This window comes from Abramis brama (genome assembly GCF_963993115.1).
Source record: "Abramis brama genome assembly, chromosome: 19".
Taxonomy (NCBI): domain Eukaryota; kingdom Metazoa; phylum Chordata; class Actinopteri; order Cypriniformes; family Leuciscidae; genus Abramis; species Abramis brama.
This window is the reverse complement of record NC_139981.1, coordinates 20,684,393-20,709,813: the sequence shown is the minus strand read 5'-3', so window position 1 is coordinate 20,709,813 and position 25,421 is coordinate 20,684,393. Positions and strand designations below refer to the sequence as shown.

The window sequence follows — 25,421 nt, the reverse complement described above, 5'->3', positions numbered from 1 at the left end:
TATTTTTCATTGTTAGTTCATGCTAATTATTGCAGTTAACTAATGTTAACAAATGGAATCTTATATATAGACTTATACAATTATATTTTTATAATTTTATTTATTTATTTATTATTCATTTTTGTATGTATGTATGCAGTATAGTATATATTTATAGATTAAAATAAAGATAATATATATATATATATATATATATATATATATATTTTTTTTTTTTTTTTAAAGTATATTTATATTCATTTCTGTTTTCAATTTTAGCACTTATCATATTTCACTTAGTTTCTAAGGCAACATGTCTAATGTCTACTTTTTCCATCTAATATTTATATTTTATTTAACAATAAGAACACTGGTGTCTGCTTTACAGGAGATTTGCTCTCACCACCAAGATTCCTGACACCAAGGGATGCCACAAGTGTTGCATCGGTAAAGCTTTAAACATACGCTCTAGTACACACCCAAACACACACACACACACACACTCGGATTGAGTTTGACCTCCTGCTCTCTTTCTCTCTCTGTCAGTGCGGAATCCGTACACGGGTCACAAGTATCTCTGCGGAGCTTTGCAGTCAGGGATTGTTTTGCTGCAGTGGTACGAACCCATGCAGAGATTCATGCTTATTAAGGTTAGACACGAAGGAAAGTTGTATTAAATCAAGACTGAATAAAGAAAAAAGATGGCATATTGTATTAAGAAGATTTTAAATCTCTCTCTCTCTCTCTCTCTCTCTCTCTCTCTTACAGCACTTTGATTTCCCGTTGCCCAGTCCGCTGCGTGTGTTTGAGATGCTGGTGGTCCCTGAGCAGGAGTATCCTCTGGTGTGTGTGGCGGTCAGTCAGGGCATAGAGCCCGGACAGCTGGTTCGCTTCCAGACCATCAACCTCAATTCCTGCTCGTCCTGGTTCACTGAGGTCGGCTCAGGTATAGCTTACACACAAACACAAACGCACACACTTTGCTCTGTTCCTATACCTTGCTGGTGAGAACTGTCAAATGGGCCTAGTAAGCAAAATTCTTGATGTGTATTTATCTGGGTGTAGGTGGTAACCAGGTTGATACAGTCCATGTGACACAGTTAGAGAGAGACACCGTACTTGTGTGCCTGGACAGTAAGTGACAACTTTTAGCACACGTTGATGAACCTTTTTTCACAAACGTAGCAAATACATTAGCTATTGAAGATTTCCAATGATGTCTTTCCTCTGTTCTTATGTGTGTTTAGAGAACGTAAAAATAGTGAACTTGCATGGAAAGCTGAAGTCTAATAAGAAACTGGCATCTGAGCTGAGCTTTGATTTCTGTGTCGACTCCGTAGGTGAGAGATTCACCTCTGCTTTCATCCAGCTGAGATATGCTTTTAGACTGTTATTTAGTATGTGTTTGATGTGTGTGCGTAATATGTGTGTGTTTGTGCCAGTGTGTCTCCAGGACAGTGTTCTGGCCTTTTGGAAACATGGGATGCAGGGGAAGAACTTCAAATCAAATGAGGTAAACACACATAATAGCACTCTGTCTCTCTTAAACACCTTGAAACAAGACTGATAGGTTTCAGCAAGCTGTAGTAAACTGTCAAATAAAATTAAAGAAATTACACTATTGTTTGGGGTTTGGGGATTCAAAAGACTCGCAAGGATGCATTACATAGATCAAACTTAATCAGACATGATTTCTATTTAAAAAATTGCTGTTTTTTGAACTTTCTACTCCTCAAAGAATCCTGAGAAAATGTATCACAAAATGCAACACAACCATTTCAGCTTTGAAAATAATAATAAATGTTTCTTGAGCATCAAATCAGCATATTAGAATGATTTCTGAAGGATCATGTGACACTGAAGAATGAGTTATGATGCAAAAAATTTATTTTACTGTTTTTTGTTGTTTGTTTTTTGCCAAATAAATGCAACCTTGGTAATAAAAATAGAATATAATTCTTTCAAAAATAACTTGCTGACCCCAAACTTTTGATTGGTAGGTTTATATAATAAAACTTATATAATAAAAAATAAATTAATAATTTATGCATTTGGCAGATGCTTTTATCCAAAGCAACTTACATTGCGTGATTAGTATGTATTTATTTTATCTGTTCATGCATTCAAACCCATGATATTAATGTTGCTTGCTCTGTTTTGATCACAAGCTCTTTAATGTCTGTGTGTGTGTGTGTGTGTGCACATTTGTATTTGTATCGTGTGTGAGATGATGTTTCATGTTTCATGGCTCTATAGCATGTAACAATAAAAGACCAAAGGTCTTCTGGAGGTGAAGCACTGTCTTTATGACATATGATAGTGTGTGAGTGTGTGTGAGACACAGATGACAGGGTGTGATGGATGATGTAAAATTCATGTACAATCAAAAAACTCCAGCTGGCCAGAGTAATAGATTAAATTATTCAGCTGTTTTTCTCCTCTCTGACTCCACTGAAAAGCCCTCAGCACCTACACCCCTCAAAAGATTGTGTCAGTGTGTGTGTGTGTGTGTGTGTGTGTGTGTGTGTGTGTGTGTGTGTGTGTGTGTGTGTGGGGTGAGCTTTACAGCCTGCCAGATTGTGCACCTGCTTTGCCACTCATTGTTGTTTTGGAACATGACACGTGTGATATTTTCAGCCATTGTTTAAAGTTTTTCAGATGGGAGTAGTGAGGCACAAATATGCACGAAAAACAAATCTGTTGTAGCATTGCTAATGTGACATTGCAGCCTCCTCATCATAACACTATAATGCAGTTACAGAATAACAGAATAAGTTACACTGCTCAGTTTAAACTGACTGTTGTACCATATGCAAATAAAAACTGCAAACCGTGCAGCACAACGCAAATTTGGTGTGTAAGTGAGAAATGGGTGCGAAAAGGTGAAACAACGCTTAATGAAATGAAGACTAAATGAGCTGATTGTGGACAGGAAGAGTTCTCGAACTGCCGGTAGAGGTGTGTGCACTGTACAGTTATGTCTCTGGCCACTGTTACTTTCCTTTCATAAATTAATTTAGGCTTGGCATTTATAATAAATATTGTTTATATGAACACCACTTTAAGCTATGCTATGCACTGGTATTTTACATTATTTCTGAATGTAATAAATAATAAAATGCAACTTGTTTTTTTTGTTTTTTCAACAACACAATTTTGCCCGGTAGTTTGCTGTGGTCTTTGACTATCGTTATTTAGTCCTGGTCCACATTGTATTCTGACAAAGATCACAGAGCTAGAAAGAAACAGACCTGGAAAAAAAATGTATACACATTATTCGTGTTTAAAAACAATCATTAATATAACTAGTTCATTGTTATATGATTGTTTGTACCTTTCTGACACGTCTCTATTTACTGTTTATTTAAAAAAAAAAAAATCTTTGTAGGTTTGTTGTTGAATTCCCAGGAGCATTACAGTTATTTATTATAAATATATATATTTATTCATTTTCAAATGTAAGGAAAAGTACATTTTATTACAATCTCTTTTGTTTTGTTTTGTTTTGATATGCATAACTGTACAACAGTGTTATAATAGGGGCATTTCGTTTGTTTATTAAAGAATATTTCCACTCGCCTGCAGGTGACACAGGAGATTTCGGACCCAAGCAGAGTTTTCAGACTCCTGGGATCAGACAGGTTAGAACCAGATCAAATCATTTCTATCTCTCTCTTGCCTTACATCATCACCTTTTTCCCTCTAATTCTTTTCTCCTGGAAACATTACTCTCCGCTCCTCACATCTTCCCAGAAACTCTGCATGTAGTCTTTTGTCTTCCACGCACGCAGTGGACAGAAATAGAGACATGTGGAGGAAAAAAGCCAACAGGGAGAACATGGTGTCCCGGCTGGGCTTGTTTCTATAGTGAGGGAAGCCCTGGGTCAGGTTTATTGGGGGGGACCTGAGCTTTGTGTGACGTACGGGGTTAAATAAGGTCTGTCAATTTAACACCTAGGCTCAATGAGGACACTTTGTTCTGCTGTCCCAGTTGAGCCAGTAGTCTCTTGTGAACATTGCCACAAAAGAATGAGGAATTTTTGATATATATTAGTGCTGTCAAAGTTAACGCATGCAATTTCATTTATTTCAGTTTTAACGCTCTAAAAATATTTTAACCGTTTTTTCTGTCATCCTTTAGCTAGCCTTACATTATATAATGATCATGCTCTTATTCATGCAAATGCTTTTAAACCATTAAAGTGTGACAAGACAAAAGAAAACGCGCTGTCTATGAATGCCCTAACACACACACACGACGCACAGAAAGACGCACGCCAGTATCGTGCGAAAGAACAGGACGCCAGAATCGAGTTCTCTTTCGCGCTTGAATGACCAATAACACAAACAGTTATGCCGAAATGTCTGTTTTGTCTAGTATCCTCATAAGAGCAGTCTTAAAAGGGTTAAATAAAGTCTTAAATGAATGTAAAGAGTTGTGAGAAAATAGGATGCATGTTCAGATCCGCATCATGTGCAGCAGTGGCAGGTCTTAAAGTGACAGCAGCCACTAATGCTGTCTGTCATTAATGCTAATCAAAGGTAACAGGGAAAATTACTCAATTTTTTTTTGAATTTCTGTATATTTCCTACCTGTTAGACAGGTAGGATGGGCACAGGTAAGTATGACATTTATTATGGGTTTATGAGAGAATTGTTTTGAGGTCACTTAATTTAAAAGTTGTTATATTTTTTAAAGCCACTGTAATGTTGAATTGCTATACTTAATGTTTAAAATTGGAAGAAAAAAAAAAGACATACTGGCCTTCATTCATAAAAAGATGTTTCTACATTAATTTGGAGATTAATTGTGAAATTATTACATTATAAAATATATTAAAAAGTTAAAACATAAGTTTTTTTTAATCGTGATTTTTTTATTTATTAATCTAGTTAATTTTTTTAATCTATTGACAGCACACACATATATATATAAGAGTTCAGATGCAAAAGCCTCTAAGTGCCATCTGAAATTTTCTTCTAGAATGATCATTTTTATAAAGCTTAAATGACAATTAATAGGTAATTTGCATTGCCATTTAAGTGAAATTATTGAACTTAAATATACGAGCTTGATAAAAATGATCATTCTAGAAGAAAATTTCAGATGGCACTTAGAGGCTTTTGCATCTAAACTCCTCATATATATATATATATATATATATATCTCATAATAACTATTTTGTTTTAGTTTACAAGGCAAAAAAAAAACAATGTACAATATCAACAAATGTAAGAAAGGGCAGTCAAGGTCATCCTTATTGTTGAGCCCTGTAATGACAGTTGTGATTAATAAAAAAATGCAATAAAAAAATCTACAGGCAAGTTGCCTCAGCAAAAAAACAAGAGCAGGCACTTCTTGCATTTAAAAAAACACTAGAACTGAACACAAATCTCGACCGCGCAAATCTCGATCAAAACGCGCAACATTATCGTAGGTGAATTGTATATTATACAATATACTAGGGATGTGTACAGGTGGTTTTTCTTTTGCTTTTAAGTAAAATATAGAAAGAGTATTGCAATAAAAGTCACTTTTCTCCTTAACCTCTTACTGGTTCTGTTGCCTAAGCATAGAATAACTAAAAACACTGATGTGCCAAGCCATCAGAACCAAAACCCGAGATATCTATTGAACCGTGGGCTAACTGTATTGTTGCATCCCTAATTGACACCACATACACAATGGCCTCGTTACCACCCCAAGACCCTCTTTAGCACATTCTGTCTCTCTCTTTCACTCTCCCTCTGAGATCTCCATATTTTATTTACACTGGTAGTGCCAGGCTGGTGTCTGTGTGCTGTAATTTCATCTGTCGCCTGCTGCTGAGGACACCACCATCCTCACGCAACCCCTCTACGTTCGCATAATCATGGCTTTCTTCCACCCTTTTACACACATCTCCTGTATATGATACGTGTTGCTTCTGACAAGTGTGTGTGTTAATATTTGTGGGCTTCTGTGCATTTTAGGGTGGTTGTTTTGGAGAGCCGGCCTACGGATAACCCTACCGCTCTCAGCAACCTCTACATCCTGGCTGGACATGAGAACAGTTATTAGCTCCACCTCCTTCAGCCATTCAGGCACGCTGCACCTGGAGCCGTTGCAGGAACGGCACCGATGCAGGACAACCACAGCTGAGCTGATGAGCAGACTGTGTTTAGTGCTAAATCTCACTGCAGCCTTATGTCATACACCGCCCAGCGCCAGAAACCCCCGGACTTCTCAACAAAATCAAATATCAAAATCAAATATCATGCAGTTCTACAGCAGCCAGTCAGATTTGTGCAAATCAAGCAAGCAGTCTCCAGAACTGCAAGCACTAGTGTTCAGTATTCAGTACTAATTTTTTTTAACCCTGTTAAATGTAATCATTCTAAACATTTAAAAAAACATTAAAGCTGCAAAGATTAGATCATTGAGCAAAGAGCGTTGCTGCTCAAAAAGTGCCATATAAGGGAATGGTTTTTATTAAACGTAACTAACTTGGGAGGTTTTGTGTTAATGTGGATTTAAAATGTCAGGTTTTCATGCCAGCTAATGGGGAGAGTTTTGGGAGAGTGAGTGAGTGTTATTTATTCAGCAGAGTCGTGTGAGTGAAGCATCTCGCCCTCATGTTACTGAGTGAATATTTTTCTGCTGCAGGTCATTTTATCCTTGTTTTTTTTTAGCTCTTATTTTCTCCAGCTGAGTAATATTTTAAAATATCAGTTATCTCTTTTAAAAGCAACTTTAATTCAATACTTGCACCATGTAAGCACTTTTGTACATGATCTTTTTATATTTAAAAATGACAAAACATGGGAGATGCGAGGTTACTGTGATATCTCAAGTGTTTCCGTTGCTTTAGGTTTATGTATGTAGCTTTTGTAATAAAAAGGCAGTTTTTAACACTTTGGGATGTTTTTGATTATTTGTGAAAGTCATTTCAGATAAATCTCCACACAAATATAGCGAAAGCCTCTTAAAACCAACATGTTTTTACATGCTCACTAGGAAAACAATTTTTTTGTGTGGGCTGATTATTGTTTGTAATGGGCAGGGTTCTATTTTTGTTGGCGTTCTAATTAATTCAAGTACACTGATATACCCAGAAGTACTTTTTACAAGTTTATAGTGTAGTGTGTGATCAACTAAGGGAGTTTGTTCTTACACTTTACTCAATAACAAACAAAATCTCTTGCGGGTGTGTGTGTGCGAGACAGTGTTTGAAGGGGATAGTTCATCCAAAAATGAAAATTCTGTCATTTACTCATGCTCAAGTGGTTCCAAAAACTGTATGAGTTTCTTCTGCTGAACACAAAAGTACATATTTTGAAGAATATGGGTAACCAAACAGTTGTGGGGCACCATTGACTTCCATGATATGGAAAACAAAAATATTCAATGGAAGTCAATGTCATCAACCGTTTGGTTTCAAACATTCTTCAAAATATCTTCCTTTGTGTTTAGCCGAACAAAGACATTTATACAGGTTTGAAACAACATGAGGGTGAGTAAATGGTGACAGAATTTTCATTTTAGGGTGAACTATCCCTTTAACAAACTTTTATCTGCGTGCACGTCACCACGCGCTCGCTCGCACTGGTGGGTATGTGGAGGTTGAAAACAGTCAGACTGCGTTGTATTTGATTTGTCCTCGGATGAAGGGATTTACGGTCCCACTGCTCTCGGCTCGTAAATGACTGATCTGAGGTCAGCTTTTGCGGATTGTTTCGAGCTTTTATCGTGTTGCTGTGCAGACTGAAGCGCGCGCAGAGTGGAGGCGGAGTTTCGCCTCGGTTCCTACGGCGACCGGCCGCTTGTAAATAGCGTGTTTTCTTCTCCATGCGAACTCAAACACATTCTTGTTGTACGAGGACACACGGCTGCATCTGTCGTCAGATTCACTCAACACAAACTTCTCCGCTTTTGTGACACATTTCGATCTCAGGAAGTTGCGCTTTGTGTACGCTTTTATTTTTGAATCGTAAATCAAATATTTGGATGAGACATTGGAAGGTAAGCTCTCTCTCTCTATTACATAATAAGATGTGTATTGTAGTTTTTTTTTTTTTTTATATATATAATTCCTCTTGGTAACTAGAACTGATCTTGACCACAATCATGTTACATAACAGTAAGACTTCAGTTACTCAAAATACATATGGTCATATAAACTTCCAAGAAATTATTTCAGAAATAAAATTCAGTGGCCAGCTGATGTTTGCCTGAAAAAAAATAGTGTGAGGAATTAAGTTTGGTGTCTCTTCCTTCAAGGGGCTCACAACAATTTCTAAGTGTTATTTTTTATAAAGGCAAGGGGCCCAGAACACTATTTTGGTAACTCTTTATTTTAAAATGTCCTTGTTGTTACAAGTTACATGTACTTAGTTGTACTTATTTTTGTAATTACACTGTAACAGGGACACCTTAAAAATGTTACTGCATTTTTTTTAACCTAATATCCCTGTATGTGTCATTTACAAGCCTCATATTTGGCTCCAGTTTTTTTTTTTTTTTTTCACATTTAGATCAACATCAAGGTGAAACAGTATCTTAAGTGTGTTCTGCTGGTGTCACAGAGATGGAGAAGTATGAGAAGATCAGTAAGATTGGTGAAGGCTCGTACGGCGTCGTGTTCAAATGCAGGAATAAAGACACCGGACAGATCGTCGCCATCAAGAAGTTTGTAGAATCTGAGGATGATCCAATCATTAAGAAAATAGCGCTCAGAGAAATCCGCATGCTGAAGGTAAATGCTCAGTCTGACCCTGCGCGAATAATCCCAGTTTAAACCAGCCTAAGTGGTTTGCTGGTCTTAGCTGGTTTAAGATGGTTCCCCAGCCTGGGCAAGCTGGTTTCTTAGGATGGCCAGTTATTAAATGCCCAGAACCCCTTTAAAACTAGCCAAAAAACCAGCAAATCTATTTAGGCTGGTTTAAGATTTACTATCACCATTTGTACACTTGAAGAATAGTATTAGCAGTATTTTTGTCTCATTAGTCAGCATGTGGCAGTAGGATGTTTCAGTAATCAGTGTCTGGAGCTCTTGTGTGATTTCCAAACTCTTTCCTTTGAGCTGAGAGCAAAGCTGTGGCCCTTTGAAGATCTGACATGTCAGCCAACACTGGCTTACCAATTAATTTCACTCTGTTATGCATGAAGGGATGGATGGATGAATATTCTTGTTGTTCCCTTCCCCTTCATTGAGGGTATTTTTATTATTTGGTCAGTCATGATAGCAGGCAATTATACTGTACCACAGATTTTGGTCCATTTATTTGACTTTGGGCTGTAAAAATGTGTGGTTTTGTTTTTCTCTAAACGTAGTGCCAGTTTATTCTAAGTTCATAAGTAAGTTAATGTGTATGTTTAATGCAGCTGGGGTGGATGGTGACCTAAAGCTTTTTATATTATATTTTCAGTTTTCATTTTATTTTTAGTTTGTCATTTATGTGCTTGTCTTTTTTTTTTTAAACAAAATATTCTATTTAGCTTTATTTTTATTTCAATTTTAGTTTTAATAATTAATAATTTAGTACAGTAGTTAAACTCATTTATATTATATTTATTTTATTTTAGCTTTATTTCAATTACCAAACAAGATTTTTTTAATAGGTTTAGTTACAATAACAACACTGATATGGGGTGTGTTTGTCATTGTGTGTGTTTTAATGAAATGCATCTAATAAGACATGAAGCTGCTTGTTTAACATGTAAACACACACTTAAAGGGATAGTTCACCCAAAAATGAAAATTGTCATACTTTTTTCCAAACCTGTATGAGTTTCCTCCTCCTACTCAACACAAAAGAAGATATTTTAAACGTTGGTAACCACACAGTTTAGGGTAGCCATTGACTTCCATAGTAGGAAATAAAACCAATGGGTGCTGGTTTGGTTACCAACAAGGTTTAAAATATCTTCTTTTGTGTTGAGCAGAAGAAGGAAACTCATACAGGTTTGGAACAACATGAGGGCTAGGCCACCGTAAATTATGACAATTTTCGTTTTGGGGTGAATTATCCCTTTAATCAAATGTAGGCCTATACATTAAGGGGCAGATTTACTAACATCTTGCGCCAGCGCAAACCCTCTTTTGGCATTAAAAAAGTACTGTAAGGAAGGATTTACTAAAGATACGCAATGAAAAATTAGCGCTGAAAAGGCGTGGACCGATCTTTTTGCGGCGTTTGTAGGAGTTTCCTTTTCAGGCGCAAACTTTATCGGATGATAGTGTTTAAATGAATAACGCAAGGTGATTTACTAAGGTTTGCGCTCGTCAATGTACTGGTGTTTACCGTGTACATTATTAACCGTCCAAAAAAGTACGTCTTAAACCAGACACTAACTGGTAGATTGCGTTGGTCATTTAGGAAACGATCTGATTGCGTCAGTGTTCTTACAAGCTACACTGTGTAATTTTTTAAGTTGATTCTTAGCAAAAAACACTTTGTTCTTTCAAAATGATATGTGCTCATTAATGTGTAATTACTTCTACCAACTAATCAAGTATTCTCGTAAGCGTAGAATCTGCCATTTAGAATACCGGTACATACGGGCGAGTCGCTCGAATGGCGGCAGCCATGTTGCGCCTCCATCTTGAAAATACATTAGCCAAAGAGGGACATACCTGGAAATTCAAGCTTCGCCTTTCGCGTTTTTACACTCAGTGGCACCGTGACGAATGCGAGGGGGAGATTACTCGCGACTGCCGGCATATTTGAATTAATACGGCCACCGTAGGAGTTAAAACGCCCTCGGAATGGGAGGGGCTAGAAAGTAATATTCAGTTGGTAGTCATATACAATTTCACCGCTAGATGGGAGAAAATCCTACACAGTGTAGCTTTAATGTGCAGAACTTTCCACTCCCATCGGCGCTGTTTTGGAATTGCGCTCTCACGCTGATTTGCCCTGTTTAGTAAATCTGCCCCTAGGTAGGGTCCAAAAGTCTCAGACAGCATTGTAAATATGGACGTTTTATCATTTGAGCTGTGCAAGTATATGCAGTATTTGGTCACTAGATTTGTGACATTGTCTATGTGAACTCTTCTGTACAGACTATCATATGTTTTTTCTTCCATTGAAGCACAAGATGTTCATCTCTAATGCTGGAGAACATTATCATCACGTTTTACACCAACTTGTGGCATTCATTTTTAAAGAAAGGAGGGCAAACTAAATACTAAGATGTTTGGAAAAACTTGATTAAATTAGAATTAGATAAGAAGCATTTTCACTTGCAGTCTTGGACGTTTTGGATATATTTCCTCCACATATATATCCTGATTTGTGCTTTACATTGTGTGTGTAGCAACTGAAACATCCAAACCTGGTGAATCTGATGGAGGTGTTCAGAAGAAAGAGAAAACTGCACCTGGTGTTTGAGTACTGCGACCACACTGTCCTAAATGAGCTGGACAGATACCCACGAGGGTGAGAACACACACACACACGCAGACACACCTATAAAACAGCTCTGTGTTTCTCACACTAACAGACATATTGTTTTTGTTGCTATGACACCCAGCATGTCTTTAGTGGAATGTTTACAGCAGGATGCATTTGCCCTCTGTGGTGCACCTGACTAAGACGCTGTTAAACATTTAACAACATTTAACTCTTTCTGCCGTCCTCTTGATTTACGAGTCAAGAACCAACAAAGCTCATACAAAAAGATCACTTGTACATGCACATACACACTGAACCTATAGGGTTAGTGTGGAGTTCAGAAGGAGGGTTGAGATAGACAGAAGGGGCAGAGAAGAATGAATAGTAAATGGGATAGTTCACTCAAAAATGAAAATTCTGTCATTAATTACTCACCCTCATGTCGTTCCAAACATGTAAGACTTCCGTTCATCTTCGGTAGACAAATGAAGATCTTTTTGATGAAATCTGAGATTTCTGTCCCTCCATTGTCTACGTAACTGACACTTTGACGATTCAAAAAGTTCATAAAAAGATCGTAAAACTAATCCATATGAATTGAGCGGTTAAGTCAAAATTTTCTGAAGAGACATGATCACTTTATATGATGAACAGATTGAATTTAGGCTTTTATTCACATATACACATTCATCAACACACACATCAGTTGTGGTAAACGGAAACTCAAGCATGTTTGCTTGACGTACGAGAACCATTGCGGTTCAGTCTTGTGTTACACAGCAGTTTGAGCTTCTGCAAGAACCAATGAGGTTTGTTCTCGCACGTCAAGCAGGTTCGGTTGAGCTTCTGTTTATGTTCGCTGATCAGTTTATATGTGAATAAAAGCCTAAAGGAAATCTGTTCATCATATAAAAGTGATCAAGTCTCTTCAGAAAATTTGGACTAAACCGCTCCATTCATATGGATTCGTTTTACGATCTCTTTATGAACTTTTTGAAGCGTAGTAGTAGTTGTGTAGACTGTCAACAGAGGGACAGAAAGCACTGAGATTTCATCAAAAATATCTTCATTTGTGTTCCAAAGATGAATGAAAGTCTTACGGGTTTGGAACGGCATGAGGGAGAGTAATTAATGACAGAATTTAAATTTTTGGGTGAATGATCCCTTTAAAGTAGAAAATGAGGTTTGTGTTCCTGTAACTGTATTGTGATGCTTTTGTGTGTGTGTGTTCACTCAGTGTTCCAGAGCACATGGTTAAAAGCATCATCTGGCAGACACTTCAGGCTGTGAACTTCTGCCACAAACAAAACGTAACCGCTCTCTCCCACTCTTATCTTCTCAACAGTATTATTTTCTCAGAGTTAATTTAAAAAGGTATAAAATATAAAGGCAGCTGCATTTATACTGGTTAAGAAAAGTGCCATATTATAAAGACATAATATTGTTTCTAAAGTTAAATAATTAGCTTTTTAATTTTTCAAATTTTGTAATGTTAAAAAATATTTTCTTTAATAAAATTCATATTGTAAGTCAATAATGTTAACTGACATTTACAAATTATTAAAAATGTTATTCATTAAAAATGTATATTATATATTTTGTTCATTTAGTCTACAAATAAACGCTTTTTATTTATTTATTTTTTAAAAAGCAATTACAAATCTAGTATAATGTAATAACAAATTTAAAAAATCTGGATGCGGCACCTATGTAATTGTATCTGACACTTGTTTTAGTAGACCTCCAACATCATTTGCCTTGAACTGTATATTTGTTTCATGAACAGTCAAGTATGATAATAATAGTGAAGTGATGATGATGTTATAAAGGTACGCGTCCAAGCCATGTCATAATTACCATAATTCATGTGGTACTAGAAGTAGAAATTTACTGAGAGCTATGACTTGTCCCACGTGGCCGCTGTACCACCTGACCACTGCAGATTTAAGGTGTGTTCGACTTGAAGCAGCGCTGTTTTACCGTTTTATTTACGGTAATTACGACATGGCGTGAACGCAGCATAATAACATTAATTACCAGAAGAGGCGGGATCCAGATCCAGCCACTCCAGAATTGCACCTATTTAAGTGGTTCCACCAGTTTTCAGTCAGTTTAATATTAGTAATTCGTCTTAAAACATCTGATCTAAAAACAATATTAAGGCAGTGGTTCTCAACTCTGGTCCTGGGCACCGCTCTACACATGTTGTATGTCTTCTTTATTTACCCATATATTAAGTTGGGTATCATGAGCTTTTTAGAAAAGATCTCCACAAACTGAAGTGTGTGTGTCAGATAAGAGAGACATACAAAATGTGCTGAGCGGTGGGTCCCCAGGACCAGAGTTGAGAACCACTGTTTTAAGAGACTCAGATTGATTTAAAAATGTGTGTTTCAGTGTATCCACAGAGACGTGAAGCCTGAAAATATTCTCATCACCAAGCATCAGGTCATCAAACTCTGCGACTTTGGCTTTGCCAGGATCCTCAGTGCGTGCAGTCCATACACTTAAACCACACACACTCTGCACCTTCACCGTTTCATTCATCTAATGGCTCACTCTTTTTTTCAGCGGGTCCATGTGATTATTACACGGATTATGTAGCGACGCGGTGGTACAGAGCTCCAGAACTGTTAGTGGGAGACACACAGTACGGCCCGCCAGTGGACGTCTGGGCAGTGGGGTGTGTGTTTGCAGAGCTGCTCTCTGGCGCCCCCTTATGGCCGGGCAAATCTGATGTAGACCAGCTGTATCTGATTAGGAAAACTCTGGGTAAAAGACACACATGTGACTCTAGCTCTTTATATTATGTGTGAATAGATGCATGACATGAATGCATTTTTTTTTCGTGTTGTTGTGTTCATAGGCGAGTTGATTCCTCGACACCAGCAGGTGTTCAGCACTAACCAGTTCTTTAGTGGAGTTTGTGTCCCTGAACCACAGGAGACGGTACGATGATTATTAACTTTTCATTCAGCATAAGTTCATTTCTAGAGGTCTAGAAAGTAAACGCACTCTACATGTGTCTTATGCACAGGAGCCTCTTGAACTGAGGTATCCAAACCTGTCGTACCAGGCACTGAGCCTCATGAAGGTCAGTTAAACACACGAAGTACACACTAAGTCTATTATGCACTCAGAACCAGTACCAGCACCTCTCTGTCTGTCTTAGGGTTGTCTGCGGATGGATCCGGCTGAAAGGTTGTCCTGTGAGCAGTTACTAGAACAGCCATACTTTGACAGTCTGCGAGAGGAGAATGAGAGTGCGACACGTGAACTGGACCGAAAGAGACGCATACGCCAGCCACGCAAACACCTGCCTCCTGGGGTCTGTTGCCATGACTACAACACTCACACCTAGGGCTGGGCCGTATGACCCTTTATAGTGTGCGTTGATAGTTCGAGCTGTTGAATTCATTGATCTAGTATTTGATGGTTTTTTTTACATTTTGTAGATTTAAGTAGAAAATGAGAAAACCAAAAAAATATATCCAGTATTTTGAGACAAAGGTCTTCTTAATGATTTTCTGTTTTGTTCAAGCTAATTAAAGAAACCAGATGGTAAATATCATACATTAAGTTGGTTGTCCACCTTAGAGATAATCACCATATTTATAATGAAACCATCATATTTAAAAAATATGATATTAATCATTAATAATTTATTGTTACTTCTGTAAATCTATATTAAATTATTATGGTACCTCCTTCAATGCTTTCAGATTTTTTACTTTTAAAATAACTTTGTTTCTGTATTTTTAAAATATAATTTTATTTTAACATTTTAATGACAGTATATTTATTGAACAAAAATAAACCGAATATAGTTTTATATATAGTAACTTTGCTAAAGTTATTGTTTTAAACAAGTATTAACTTAGACATTATTAAAATGCGGAGAATTCTGCTTTACTATCACAGGAATAAATTACATTTTATAATATATTACCAAAATAATATCTGTTATCTTAAATTGTAATTATATTAAAAATTATATTACTGTATTTCTGATCAAATCTTGGTGGACATAAAGAGACTTCTTTCAAAAACATTTTTAAAAAGACCAAACTTGTGAACTCTTTTGGGAATATTTCTTTCTTTCTTTTCACCCAAAAATAACTATATTGTGAAATAAACCGTTGATTTAAAATTACATTTTGTCATACTGCCCATCCCCACTCTCACTCTCATAGAAATCCCTGGTTTATTTAAATATTTCAAATGCCCGTTCTCTGTCTGTGTAGTATCTGCCTCAGTTGGCCAGCAGTACCGTCTTCCCAGCCGTGGAGAACAGAAAATACTACAACAACCTGCGCAAATTCAACTGTCATCTGCCCAACATATGATGGACGCCGACTCATCAGGAACCCGAGAACCGAGCGTCCACCTCCCAGCTGGTGTGTGAGATAGACAAAGGGCTCTGCTCTGCCTGTAGAACAATGATGTCACACTGCCAAAGCAAAGACTCACAGAGGCATTTCTGTAATATGTAAAATGACAACAGCAATAATAATAGCATTAAAATCAGATGTTGTGCTGTGCTTGATAGTTTGATTAGAAACTGACATCAGTGCTGTAGAAGAGTTTGCTCTGTGGGACAGGTTTTTTTTAACCTCTAGATATTTTTCTTAATTATAAACGCTAATGATGCTTCATGTATGTTTGAAGTGTGTATATATGACAATAATTTGTAGAAACGTAACCAGGTGCAAAACAGAATCTGCAGACTTCTCTGTGGAGAAAGACTTTGTAATTCTGCAGAATGCATTTTTTCGTAAAAAGTGTAAAACGGAATTGTGAGTTGCTGAAAGCAAATTAGCCAAAATATTTAAGAAATGAACACAGAAATGAAATTTGAGGATGTGTAGAACTTGTAGAGAAATCTGTGACTCTTTCTGTGTGTTCCTGGACATAACCCTGCGTTTTGTTTGACAACATTTACTACCCCATTGTGGACATAATGATCTTTATTGTTGCCTTTACGACTGGTGCTACTAATTGAGCCACTGTCTCGCACCAAATGCCAAATTCGAGAGACATGATTCGCGAACGTGTTTTTTTGAGTTGAGATGTATAGATGTAAAATCAAATCGTTTTTGTTTGTTTTCAGACTAAATCATTAAAGATCTTTCTGCAACATATATTTGTTTCTATAGCTTTTTCTTAAGAAATGAAGCAAGAAAAAAAAAAAGAAGAAAATCTACAGCTGAAAGTTTATTGTTAACGGCAACATAAGATTGTTCATCTGCCTAAACACTTTATTTAATTAATCAAAGCTGTTTCGGTGGGAATCCGGTGTTGTTGATTTGCCTCTAAAGCAAAGCAGCTCTCTGGATCCCGGATCCGTCTCTGGGATGCTCAGTTGCTTGGCTACTGTTGCCACAGAAGTCATGGACATCAGCCAGAGGGGTTGTCTGGCCTGGTCACGAGGCTGTGAGAGTTGTGTTGTTCCAAATGTGCTCTGCTAGATGATGTGATTGGTTAAGCAAGGTCCAGTTCTATGGCGAGTCTGGGAAGTGCGGTCTGGAGTCTGTCCACAGTCTGATCTTTATCTTTTACACCAGGGAGATCACTGAGAAACAGCAACTCCAGGTTCCTAATACACACAAGCAGACAATCTGAGGTAACGGTTGTTACTCAAACCAATGTATCGTCCAGGGCTGTGTTTATTATTCATTTTTTGCATTTTCTTCTTGGTTCAGTTCACTTACATATATGCCTAAACGAACTGAACTAAGGGAGAAAACCTACCAGGTTCTGAAACAAATGCTCCAAGCGAGGTGTGAAAACCCCCAAGACTAAGTAGATTGTAGAAACTTTTGGCAACATTGGTCTCTGTTCAACTGAGGCTCACAATGCTTCTGGGAAACGCATTCCTGGCTGATAAATCTTCTGATATTTGGTCATTTGAGATCAACGTCGTCCAATCACGGTCCTCATTTGGCATACACAAAATGTGGAGTAATATGGTGCTAAATTGAAATGAAAAGATGCTGTTGTCATACCTGAGTTGATGAAGAGCGATGAGTCCTTTATCGGTCACATTACCACAGGAAACCACCGTCATGTTCTTCACACTGTCCTGCAGCGTCTTTATTTGACTCAAACGCTCCAGACAGGCGTCTTCTATATAAATACACTTATTCAACCTGATATCCTCCAAGTGCTCGAGACCCTCTAAACACAAACACAAAGGCAACCTTTATTGAGTACAGTAGGTGTAATGTAAAATGTAGTGTACTGTATAGTAAAACTAGATGTGTGAAAAGAGAGAGAACCGCACTGTATCTGTCAGTGTAAAACACCCTTTTGCTTTACGTCACTTTTTCCCACAACTGAACCTCTTATCCTCACCTGTGACACACAGACAGTGTCTCATCCTCACCTGTGACACACAAACGGTGTCTCAGTGTCTCACCACATCTCACACACACATAGTAGCGTCCTCACAAACTTTCCCTCTCTGGGGTCTAATTTAATAAATAATGCAAGATTGTTTTGCTGGAGAAAATAGAGTAAGAGATCTTGGCCTTCTCCATTCACTAATGATTTCATTAAATTTGCATAGGTAATGTACAGTAACAATGCTAAAGGTTAAAAGATAATTCTGCTACATAAAGGTAACTGGGTGAGGACAGTGAGAAGGGTCGATCTTTTGGCACTGCAGCATTCACTTACCCAGGTGATCAAAACCACGATACATGATGCAGGACTCTGTGGCATCAATAGCTTCTATCTTGTACCGGCCCAACGGCCCAGTCGGGAGTCCGTTGTAGTCGTGCTGCCAGCGGTCGAAGCCACGGAACCGAACTTTTGCACCACATCTCAGGAGCCACTCGGCAGCAGCTCGATCAGGACCCACTGCTTTAATACGCTCATAATCAACTCTATATTGATCAAAGAACACAACAATTACTGAATAATGCATCTGGAAAGGCAACGTGACATTTTAAGCAGTGACTGCAGTGTCCTGCTGTGTGAGTGTGACATGCCATCTAAAACCAGTGATAGAACAATTAAGTCTTGCATAAACTACCGTTCAATGGTTTAGGGGTCGGTAAGATGCCTTATGCTCACCAAGGCTGCATTTATTAGATCAAAAATACACAAACAGTAATATTGTGAAATGTTATTAGAATTGAAAATAACAATTTTCTATTCCATTCTATTCCTGTGAATTCAAAGCTGGATTTTCAGCATCGTTACTCCAGTCTTCAGTGTCACATGGTCCTTCAGAAATCATTCTAATATGTTGTTTGGGTCCTCAAGAAACATTTCTTAATATTTCTTAAATTACTGAAAGGAATAGTTAACTTAAAAATGAAAATTCTGTCATCATTTACTCACCCTCAAGTTGTTTCAAACCAGAATGAATTTATTTCTTCTTCTGAACACAAAGGAAGATATTTTGAAGTTGGAAACCAAACTGTTGATGGACCCCATTGACTTCCACAGTATTTTCTTTCCTGCTATGGAAGTCAATGGGGTCCATCAACTGTCTTGTTACAGACATTCTTCAAAATATCTTGAAGAAAGAAATTCATACAGGTTTGAAACAACTTGAGGGTGAGTAAATGATGACAGAATTTTCATTTTTAAGTTAACTATTCCTTTAATATTTTGTGAATTTTTTTACAGGATTGTTTGATAAATAGAAAGTTCAAAACAGCATTTATTTGAAATAGAAATCTTTTGTAACATTATAAATGTCTTTACTGTCAATTTTGATTGATTTAATGTAATTAAATTATTATTTAATAATAATAATGCTAAAAAATCTTACTGACCCTAAACTTTGAACCAGAACTGTTGCATATCTTATTTGTTTTGATCAAAACATACTAAATGTATTTCACTAAGCGGCAAATGGCAACACAACTTTTTGGCAGTGGTATTGGCCAATAAAAAAAACCATATTTGTCGACCACTATTTTGTACACTATTTTTCAGAGACTATATGGAACTTTTAAAATGAATTTGACACACTTCAGGACTGTTTAAGTGAACTGCAAAAAAACTAGAAGGTGATTACAAATCAGTAAAAAGCACCCCTATATATATATATATATATATATATATATATACACTTCACATCCACATTTAAAAAAAAAAAAAAGTATAAAACTGAACTGCTAGATGCTATTACTTTAAACTTACAAGTTTAGACTCTAAATAAGAGCTGTTGTTGTGAATTACCACATTTAAATTAGTCTCTGTAGGGATTTCTGACTCTAAGGAATAGTCACTCTATTAGTCCCTTAGGTATCTAGAGCTTATAACTGGCCTCAGGTGCTTTAGAATCTGCCGTGGGTTGGGAAAGGAAATAATTATGACATTAGAGGAAAAACTAAACTAGTTACGTAATTGTTTTGGAAAAATATTCAAAAATTACTTGTTGAAAACAGCATTGAGCCACCCCCAGAACTCTCGACTGCCCCCTGGCGGCTGCTTGCGTGCGGATAAAACCATCCGCGCTGACCAGCTCAACAATCTCATGTCTATGACTAAAATAAAGAGACGACACGTCAAAGCATGAAGGCGCACTGTACAAATACACTTTCTAATAAAAGATCGAGAAGAACAATCTGTACGTTGACGGTCATGTCATTGAATCTATAGGACAACATAATAATTTATCAAACCTCTAAATGCAGTACAGATACAAGATAATCTGTTCTAATCGCATTCAGAACCGCTAAAAAAAGAAATAGTGTGAATCTTACAAAACTGACCGTGTGGTTCGGGTAGTGCTGTTCTGGATATGTGCGTAGTATCTGTTATTTACATCCCGTGTCCTCCATGCGCGCGCGTTGATCTTTCACCCTTTACGTCATCCCATCCCGCGCTCCCATTGGTCAGTGAGTGAGCGACCTGTGCGTCAGGGGCGGGGCCACGAAGGACAAGCTTTCAGCGCCCGAGCGAAGAGATTCATTAAACCAGACCGGGTCAAAGACGAGCACTATGATCACACGGACAGGATAAGTCTGTTAGGGAAAGTAAACACTTATTTTGTGGAATAATGATACGAACTTTCTGTACCGGATATGTGTGCGCGCGTTTACTGTCACAGGGATCAAAGTCTGCAACGTGCAGAGCTGCACATCACAGCGGGTGAGAGTAACAACAGCTCTACTAACTTACAGAGTACTTGAAGAACACTACAGAGTATTTATAGTGACAGAAAATGTTCTGACTGTAGTGTCACGCTAAGAATCCTATTAAAAGTATTTTGGCTGTAGTATGTCTATTGTGACTGCACAGTGATACTCTAGTCAGGATACATTCAATAATAACACTTCAGTTAAGGGTGCACCGATATTATAAAAGGGGATAGTTCAACCGAAAATGTAATCATACTTATCATCGTGTCGTTCCAAACCTGTGTGACCTATTTTCTTATGCGGAAGACAAAATATATATATATTTTTTTTGGAGGAATGTTGGTAACCAAACAGTTTGGTTGTATGGAGACAAATAGACATTTCTCAAAATATCATTTATGTTCCACAGAAGAAGAAAAGTCAAACATGTTTGGTATTATATGAGGGTGAGTAAAGTTGACATAATTTTAATTTTTTTGGGGTGAACTATGCCTTTAAAGTATTCAATTATTTTCGTCTTTTGGCCGATAACTGGTATATGGACAAATATTAAAGAAAACTAACCTGTTTTTAATAAATAAATCAAACACTTTAAACTAAAATCAGACATTTCATATGCTACAAGTGAAATTAGGCATCACCGCATTATGCGATTTTCTATAGATTACATTTAACAGTGATATTAAACTATTCAAGTTAGTAAACATCAACTTTAAGTGAGTGTTCGATGATGATAAATAGTAAAAATAGATCAAATGCGCATGCACAATTACATTTCCAATCTCGGCTGATAACATACCATTATATTGTGTAGCTCATTCGATGTGGCTGTTATTGGTGGAGGGATTGTTGGACTGGCCTCTGCCAGAGAGATGATCCTCAGGCACCCAAACCTCACCTTTACTCTGCTGGAGAAAGAGAAAGAGCTTGGTGAGTGTGCATTGGTTCTTCTAGATGCTTATTCATATCCATGCTGATTTCATTTTAATTTCTTTGGTGTCTCCCCCCAGCTCTCCATCAGACAGGTCATAACAGTGGTGTGATCCACAGTGGGATTTACTACACACCGGGCTCTCTTAAGGCTCAGCTATGTGTTCGTGGAGCCACGCTGACATATCAGTACTGTCAGAAGAAAGGTGTCCCTTATAAGAGATGTGGCAAGGTGAGAATGAGCACAGGCCCCTTTACACCACAGATACCAAATCCTGGACCTGACAAAGAGATTTGTCTCTATAGTATCTAGTGTGTATGTGTGTGTGACCGCAGCTTATCGTAGCATTGGAGAAAGAGGAGATTCCACGTCTAAAAGCTCTATATGAGCGCGGTCTGAAGAACAATGTACAAGATCTCAAGCTGATTGACGCCAAAGCCATTCGAGAGAAAGAGCCGTACTGCAGGGTGAGTGACACCTGTCTGTGTGTTAATGAAAGATTAGGTACATATTTTCCACACGTGTATCATTCATTGGTTTGATCAATAACCAGCAGATTGCAAAAGTGCTGTCTTCAGGCTTTTACCTGGTTCAGGTGACCTTAGGCCTGCTGTTTCAAACACTGATTTATTAACCTATTTATGACTGTCGTCTATGTGTTTGAATGTTGTATGACGTCTTTTAATCTCAGTAAAGTCAGTTAACCTTTAGCTTCACTTACACTAACTAAAAAATTTGGGGTCGGTAAGATTTTTTTAATGTTTTTGAAAGAAGAAGTCTTCCTGTGTTGGCAAATTTTATTCCTGTGTTGGCAAAGCTACATTTTCAGCAGTCTTCAGTATCACATGATCCTGATTTAATGCTCAATAAGTATTTCTTATTATTATCAATGTTGAAAACAGTTGTGCTGCTTAGTATGTTTTTGGAAACTGCGATACATTTTTTTCAGGATTCTCTGATGAATAGAAAGTTAAAAAGAACAGCGTTTAGACAGGTAGAGACCATCCGAATCTTTCAGCATGCGCAACAAATCACTGTTTGTTTTGTTTATAGATAACATTTTTGTTAAATAGATTTCACAGATTATTTCAGAAAATGAAGCAGAATTTCAGTTGCTCACTGGTGCACCCCTAGACACCAGGAAGTTGTGTAGTGCCAGCCTGTCAGATCTGCAGAGAACTGCTGATTTCAGCCAACCAATGGCATTTTTGTGTGCAATATGCATCAAACAGTCAGAGAACGGAATGTACATGAAATAATGTATTAAATCATTCCTTTGTTTATACATAGGGCATCATGGCATTGGACTCTCCATTCACGGGGATCGTTGACTGGCAGTTAGTGGCTGTGACCTACGGTAAAGACTTCCAGGAAGCAGGTGGGACTGTGATGACAGACTTTGAGGCATCAGACATCAAGGTTGCAGCAGAGAGCCCAGCTGGGAGTGCTGAAGGTGAGTCATGTGACCTGTTCGATGTCCCAGACCTCTTTCTTTTCTTTAATATAACTCTATTCATCGCTTTATGTGTGTTTAGGGCTGAAATATCCCATCACCATCAAAAGCTCACAGGTGAGAAACTGAAATGTATTGATCATGTTTTTATGATTTCAGGTCGGAAACGTATCTCTTGGGATTGTGTATGTCTTAGTATGGCTGTGTTTGTGTGCAGGGGAAGGAGGTGAGGTGTCGGTTCGTGTTGACATGTGGAGGCCTTTACTCTGATCATTTGTCTGAGATGTCTGGCTGTAGTTCAGAGCCCCGTATCGTTCCCTTCAGAGGAGATTACCTGGTGCTCAAGCCAGAGAAAAACTACCTGGTCAGGGGCAACATCTACCCTGTGAGTAGAAACAGCCCACACACACACACTTAATCCACAGATATATGAGCGTGTCTTTAAGGTCTCTGTTTGTGTGCCTAGGTGCCAAACCCACGCTTCCCATTTCTTGGAGTCCATTTCACTCCTCGAATGGATGGTAGTGTCTGGCTGGGCCCAAACGCGGTGTTGGCTTTTAAACGAGAGGGGTATAAACTCTATGACTTCGACACACAAGAATTCATTAATGCGCTCTCCTACAGGTACATACTAATACACATTGGTACACTACTGTTCAAATGTTTGTCAGGTTTTTTTTTTAAACAAATGAATGAAATGCTTTATTTCAGCATGGATGCATTAAATTGATCAAAATTTTACAGTAAAGGCAGGTTTCCACATAAATATTAAGCAGCAACTGTTTTCAACACAAGAAATGTTTCTTGAGCAGCAAATCAGCATATCAGAATGATTTCTGAAAGATCATGTGACACTGAAGACTGTCAACAATCAGTCTGAAAATTCAGCTTTGTCATCACAGGAATAAATTACATTTGAAAACATATTCAAATAGAAAACAATTCTTATGAATTGTAATAGTATTTCACAACATTACTGTTTTTACTCTATTTTTAATCACTTACTAACCTTTGTAAAGTTATATCCAGTTTTACAACTTTGTTGTTATGAAAACGACATGGCCTAAAACTAAAATGACCATGAAAATAATGAGAATAATTTACATCTCAAATAATAAATGGTTTAACAGGCAAATGAATGTAAGTGTTTTTATAAAATTATAAACTTCACGTTTTTGCTTTAAAAATGGTTATGAAGTAAATTGGCCCCATTTTCTTCCATTCTTCATGTCGACAAGTCAAAATAAGTTTTTATGGTAATCAGCATGCCAAAATGCTGTCGATTGAGCTAACTGAACCCTGAATATTCCTTTAAATACAAAGGGGGTGTTCATTTAAGACAGTTTCTTGACTTGAAAACTGTGTGTGTGTGTGTGTAGGGGTCTTCAGAGGCTGGTGATGAAGAACATTGTGTATGGAATGGGGGAGATGTATAGAGGTGTGTTTCCCAGTGCTCAGGTGAAGATTCTGCAGAAGTTCATACCTGAACTGGGCCCCAGTGATGTCCTCAGGTACAATCACTCTATTGGGAAAGGTTATAAGGGTCATGCTTATCACCACTATTGTTGTATAGTCACTCTAATATAGTGCTTTTGTCCTGCACACACTGGCCTGTTTGAAAATGTTGTTTTTCTGCTTGTTGGTTTGTGCAGGGGGCCGTCCGGTGTGCGTGCACAGGCATTGGATGCTGAAGGAAACCTGGTGGATGATTTTGTGTTTGACGGTGGGAAGGGAGAGCTGGGCAGCCGGATTCTGCACGTACGCAATGCACCGTCACCCGCTGCGAGCTCCTCTCTGGCCATCGCCGAGATGATCGCAGATGAGCTGGAGAAAAGATTTCAACTGTAGACTCAGATGACATTGCCATCACCATGATAACACTCTCATTCTTATACTTTAATTCAGAGTATAAAAGAATAAGTATAGAATAAAACTTTGGTATTGTGTGGAACAGTCATAATACAAAAAGATTTCTGGTGCTCTTTTTTTAATGGATCTTCTGCAAATAATGCAGATTTTAGGAAATGTTGGGAAACTATTATTATGTCTTTGTAAATCTAATGATCTAACTGCCTTAAAGTAATGTACAAAGGTAGTTGCCTCTTAAGAGAATGTGTTCACTCCATATCTGAATTTGTAAAAAAAAGAATTAAATAAAACATGACAAATTATTTTTGGTGGGTTTTCAAATTATCTCGAAGCTCTGATGTCTGAAGCGAGTTATTGAGTAATTCAAAAACAATTCTTCTGATTTGTTCCTTGTAGAATCAGGGTTTTCAACCCATATATAAAGCATACATTTTCTTGACATTATAACTATTTTCTTCCTTTCTAGCATAATCTGTTAGGTGAACATGTAATGTTTATATTATTGAAAGTTTTTTCTACAGAGTAAAGTATTTTTAGAGCTTGGCATAACTAAACCTTGTTTATCCAGGTTTTTCAAGACTATAGGAACCCTGATACTTCAAAGAAAAGAAAAAAAAGATGTTGAGGAGGTGAAACATCTTGATTTTTTTGTTTCTTTAGCTTATTTTAATCCATGTTTTATTTTAAATCATTTTAAAGGGATGGTTCACCC

The 25,421-nt window shown here is 37.5% G+C and overlaps 4 protein-coding genes across 7 annotated transcripts in view; 3 read left to right on the top strand and 1 right to left on the bottom strand.

The window, feature by feature from the left end:
* map4k5 (mitogen-activated protein kinase kinase kinase kinase 5) overlaps positions 1-6,876 on the top strand; it is a 33,030-nt gene extending 26,154 nt beyond the window's left edge. For both annotated transcript variants that reach the window (XM_084092345.1, XM_084092344.1), the window contains exons 26-33: positions 368-426; positions 526-629; positions 748-925; positions 1,045-1,113; positions 1,227-1,319; positions 1,422-1,492; positions 3,565-3,620; positions 5,953-6,876. In XM_084092345.1, coding sequence (XP_083948471.1) covers positions 368-426; positions 526-629; positions 748-925; positions 1,045-1,113; positions 1,227-1,319; positions 1,422-1,492; positions 3,565-3,620; positions 5,953-6,040 — 718 coding nt within the window. In that variant the 3' untranslated portion in view covers positions 6,041-6,876. The remainder of the gene's footprint in view (positions 1-367; positions 427-525; positions 630-747; positions 926-1,044; positions 1,114-1,226; positions 1,320-1,421; positions 1,493-3,564; positions 3,621-5,952) is intronic.
* A 670-nt stretch (positions 6,877-7,546) lies between these two features.
* On the top strand, positions 7,547-16,494 carry cdkl1 (cyclin dependent kinase like 1 (CDC2 related kinase)). 2 transcript variants are annotated; one of them, XM_084092242.1, is made up of 10 exons: positions 7,547-7,981; positions 8,545-8,714; positions 11,279-11,400; positions 12,593-12,665; positions 13,753-13,843; positions 13,927-14,127; positions 14,222-14,304; positions 14,393-14,449; positions 14,528-14,683; positions 15,600-16,494. In XM_084092242.1, exons 2-10 carry the CDS (start codon positions 8,547-8,549, stop codon positions 15,699-15,701), a joined length of 1,053 nt encoding a protein of 350 aa, XP_083948368.1. In that variant the 5' UTR covers positions 7,547-7,981; positions 8,545-8,546; the 3' UTR covers positions 15,702-16,494. The 2 variants fall into 2 exon arrangements, with proteins under 2 accessions (XP_083948368.1, XP_083948369.1); XM_084092243.1 differs by having other exon boundaries at positions 7,562-7,981; positions 8,494-8,714.
* Positions 16,495-16,551: 57 nt separating this feature from the next.
* On the bottom strand, positions 16,552-20,216 carry dmac2l (distal membrane arm assembly component 2 like). The gene is made up of 5 exons (XM_084092244.1): positions 20,088-20,216; positions 19,748-19,859; positions 18,034-18,242; positions 17,361-17,532; positions 16,552-16,951 (listed from the first exon to the last, which is right to left on the bottom strand). The coding sequence occupies exons 2-5, from the start codon at positions 19,849-19,851 to the stop codon at positions 16,837-16,839; spliced, it is 600 nt and encodes a 199-aa protein (XP_083948370.1). The 5' UTR covers positions 19,852-19,859; positions 20,088-20,216; the 3' UTR covers positions 16,552-16,836.
* l2hgdh (L-2-hydroxyglutarate dehydrogenase) lies at positions 20,213-24,978 on the top strand. 2 transcript variants are annotated; one of them, XM_084092240.1, is made up of 11 exons: positions 20,231-20,466; positions 20,866-20,902; positions 21,271-21,386; positions 21,467-21,618; positions 21,723-21,854; positions 22,678-22,840; positions 22,923-22,957; positions 23,058-23,225; positions 23,307-23,464; positions 24,220-24,351; positions 24,493-24,978. In XM_084092240.1, exons 3-11 carry the CDS (start codon positions 21,329-21,331, stop codon positions 24,686-24,688), a joined length of 1,194 nt encoding a protein of 397 aa, XP_083948366.1. In that variant the 5' UTR covers positions 20,231-20,466; positions 20,866-20,902; positions 21,271-21,328; the 3' UTR covers positions 24,689-24,978. The 2 variants fall into 2 exon arrangements, with proteins under 2 accessions (XP_083948365.1, XP_083948366.1); XM_084092239.1 differs by lacking the exon at positions 20,866-20,902 and having other exon boundaries at positions 20,213-20,466.
* Positions 24,979-25,421: the final 443 nt, after the last annotated feature.

What these genes read in the sequence shown, in the direction of transcription:
- cdkl1 (XM_084092242.1), top strand. Translation starts at nt 8,547, where the DNA reads ATGGAGAAGTATGAGAAGATCAGTAAGATTGGTGAAGGCTCGTACGGC. An exon ending in GAGAAATCCGCATGCTGAAG is followed by an intron (nt 8,715 to 11,278) that starts GTAAATGCTCAG and finishes TTGTGTGTGTAG; the next exon opens with CAACTGAAACATCCAAACCT. An exon ending in TCCCTGAACCACAGGAGACG is followed by an intron (nt 14,305 to 14,392) that starts GTACGATGATTA and finishes TCTTATGCACAG; the next exon opens with GAGCCTCTTGAACTGAGGTA.
- dmac2l (XM_084092244.1), bottom strand. Translation starts at nt 19,851, where the DNA reads ATGAGATTGTTGAGCTGGTCAGCGCGGATGGTTTTATCCGCACGCAAG. An exon ending in TCGTGGTTTTGATCACCTGG is followed by an intron (nt 17,533 to 18,033) that starts GTAAGTGAATGC and finishes GTTTGTGTTTAG; the next exon opens with AGGGTCTCGAGCACTTGGAG. An exon ending in ATCGCTCTTCATCAACTCAG is followed by an intron (nt 16,952 to 17,360) that starts GTATGACAACAG and finishes TGTGTGTATTAG; the next exon opens with GAACCTGGAGTTGCTGTTTC.
- l2hgdh (XM_084092239.1), top strand. Translation starts at nt 20,375, where the DNA reads ATGATACGAACTTTCTGTACCGGATATGTGTGCGCGCGTTTACTGTCA. An exon ending in GGAGAAAGAGAAAGAGCTTG is followed by an intron (nt 21,387 to 21,466) that starts GTGAGTGTGCAT and finishes GTCTCCCCCCAG; the next exon opens with CTCTCCATCAGACAGGTCAT. An exon ending in TCACCATCAAAAGCTCACAG is followed by an intron (nt 22,958 to 23,057) that starts GTGAGAAACTGA and finishes GTTTGTGTGCAG; the next exon opens with GGGAAGGAGGTGAGGTGTCG.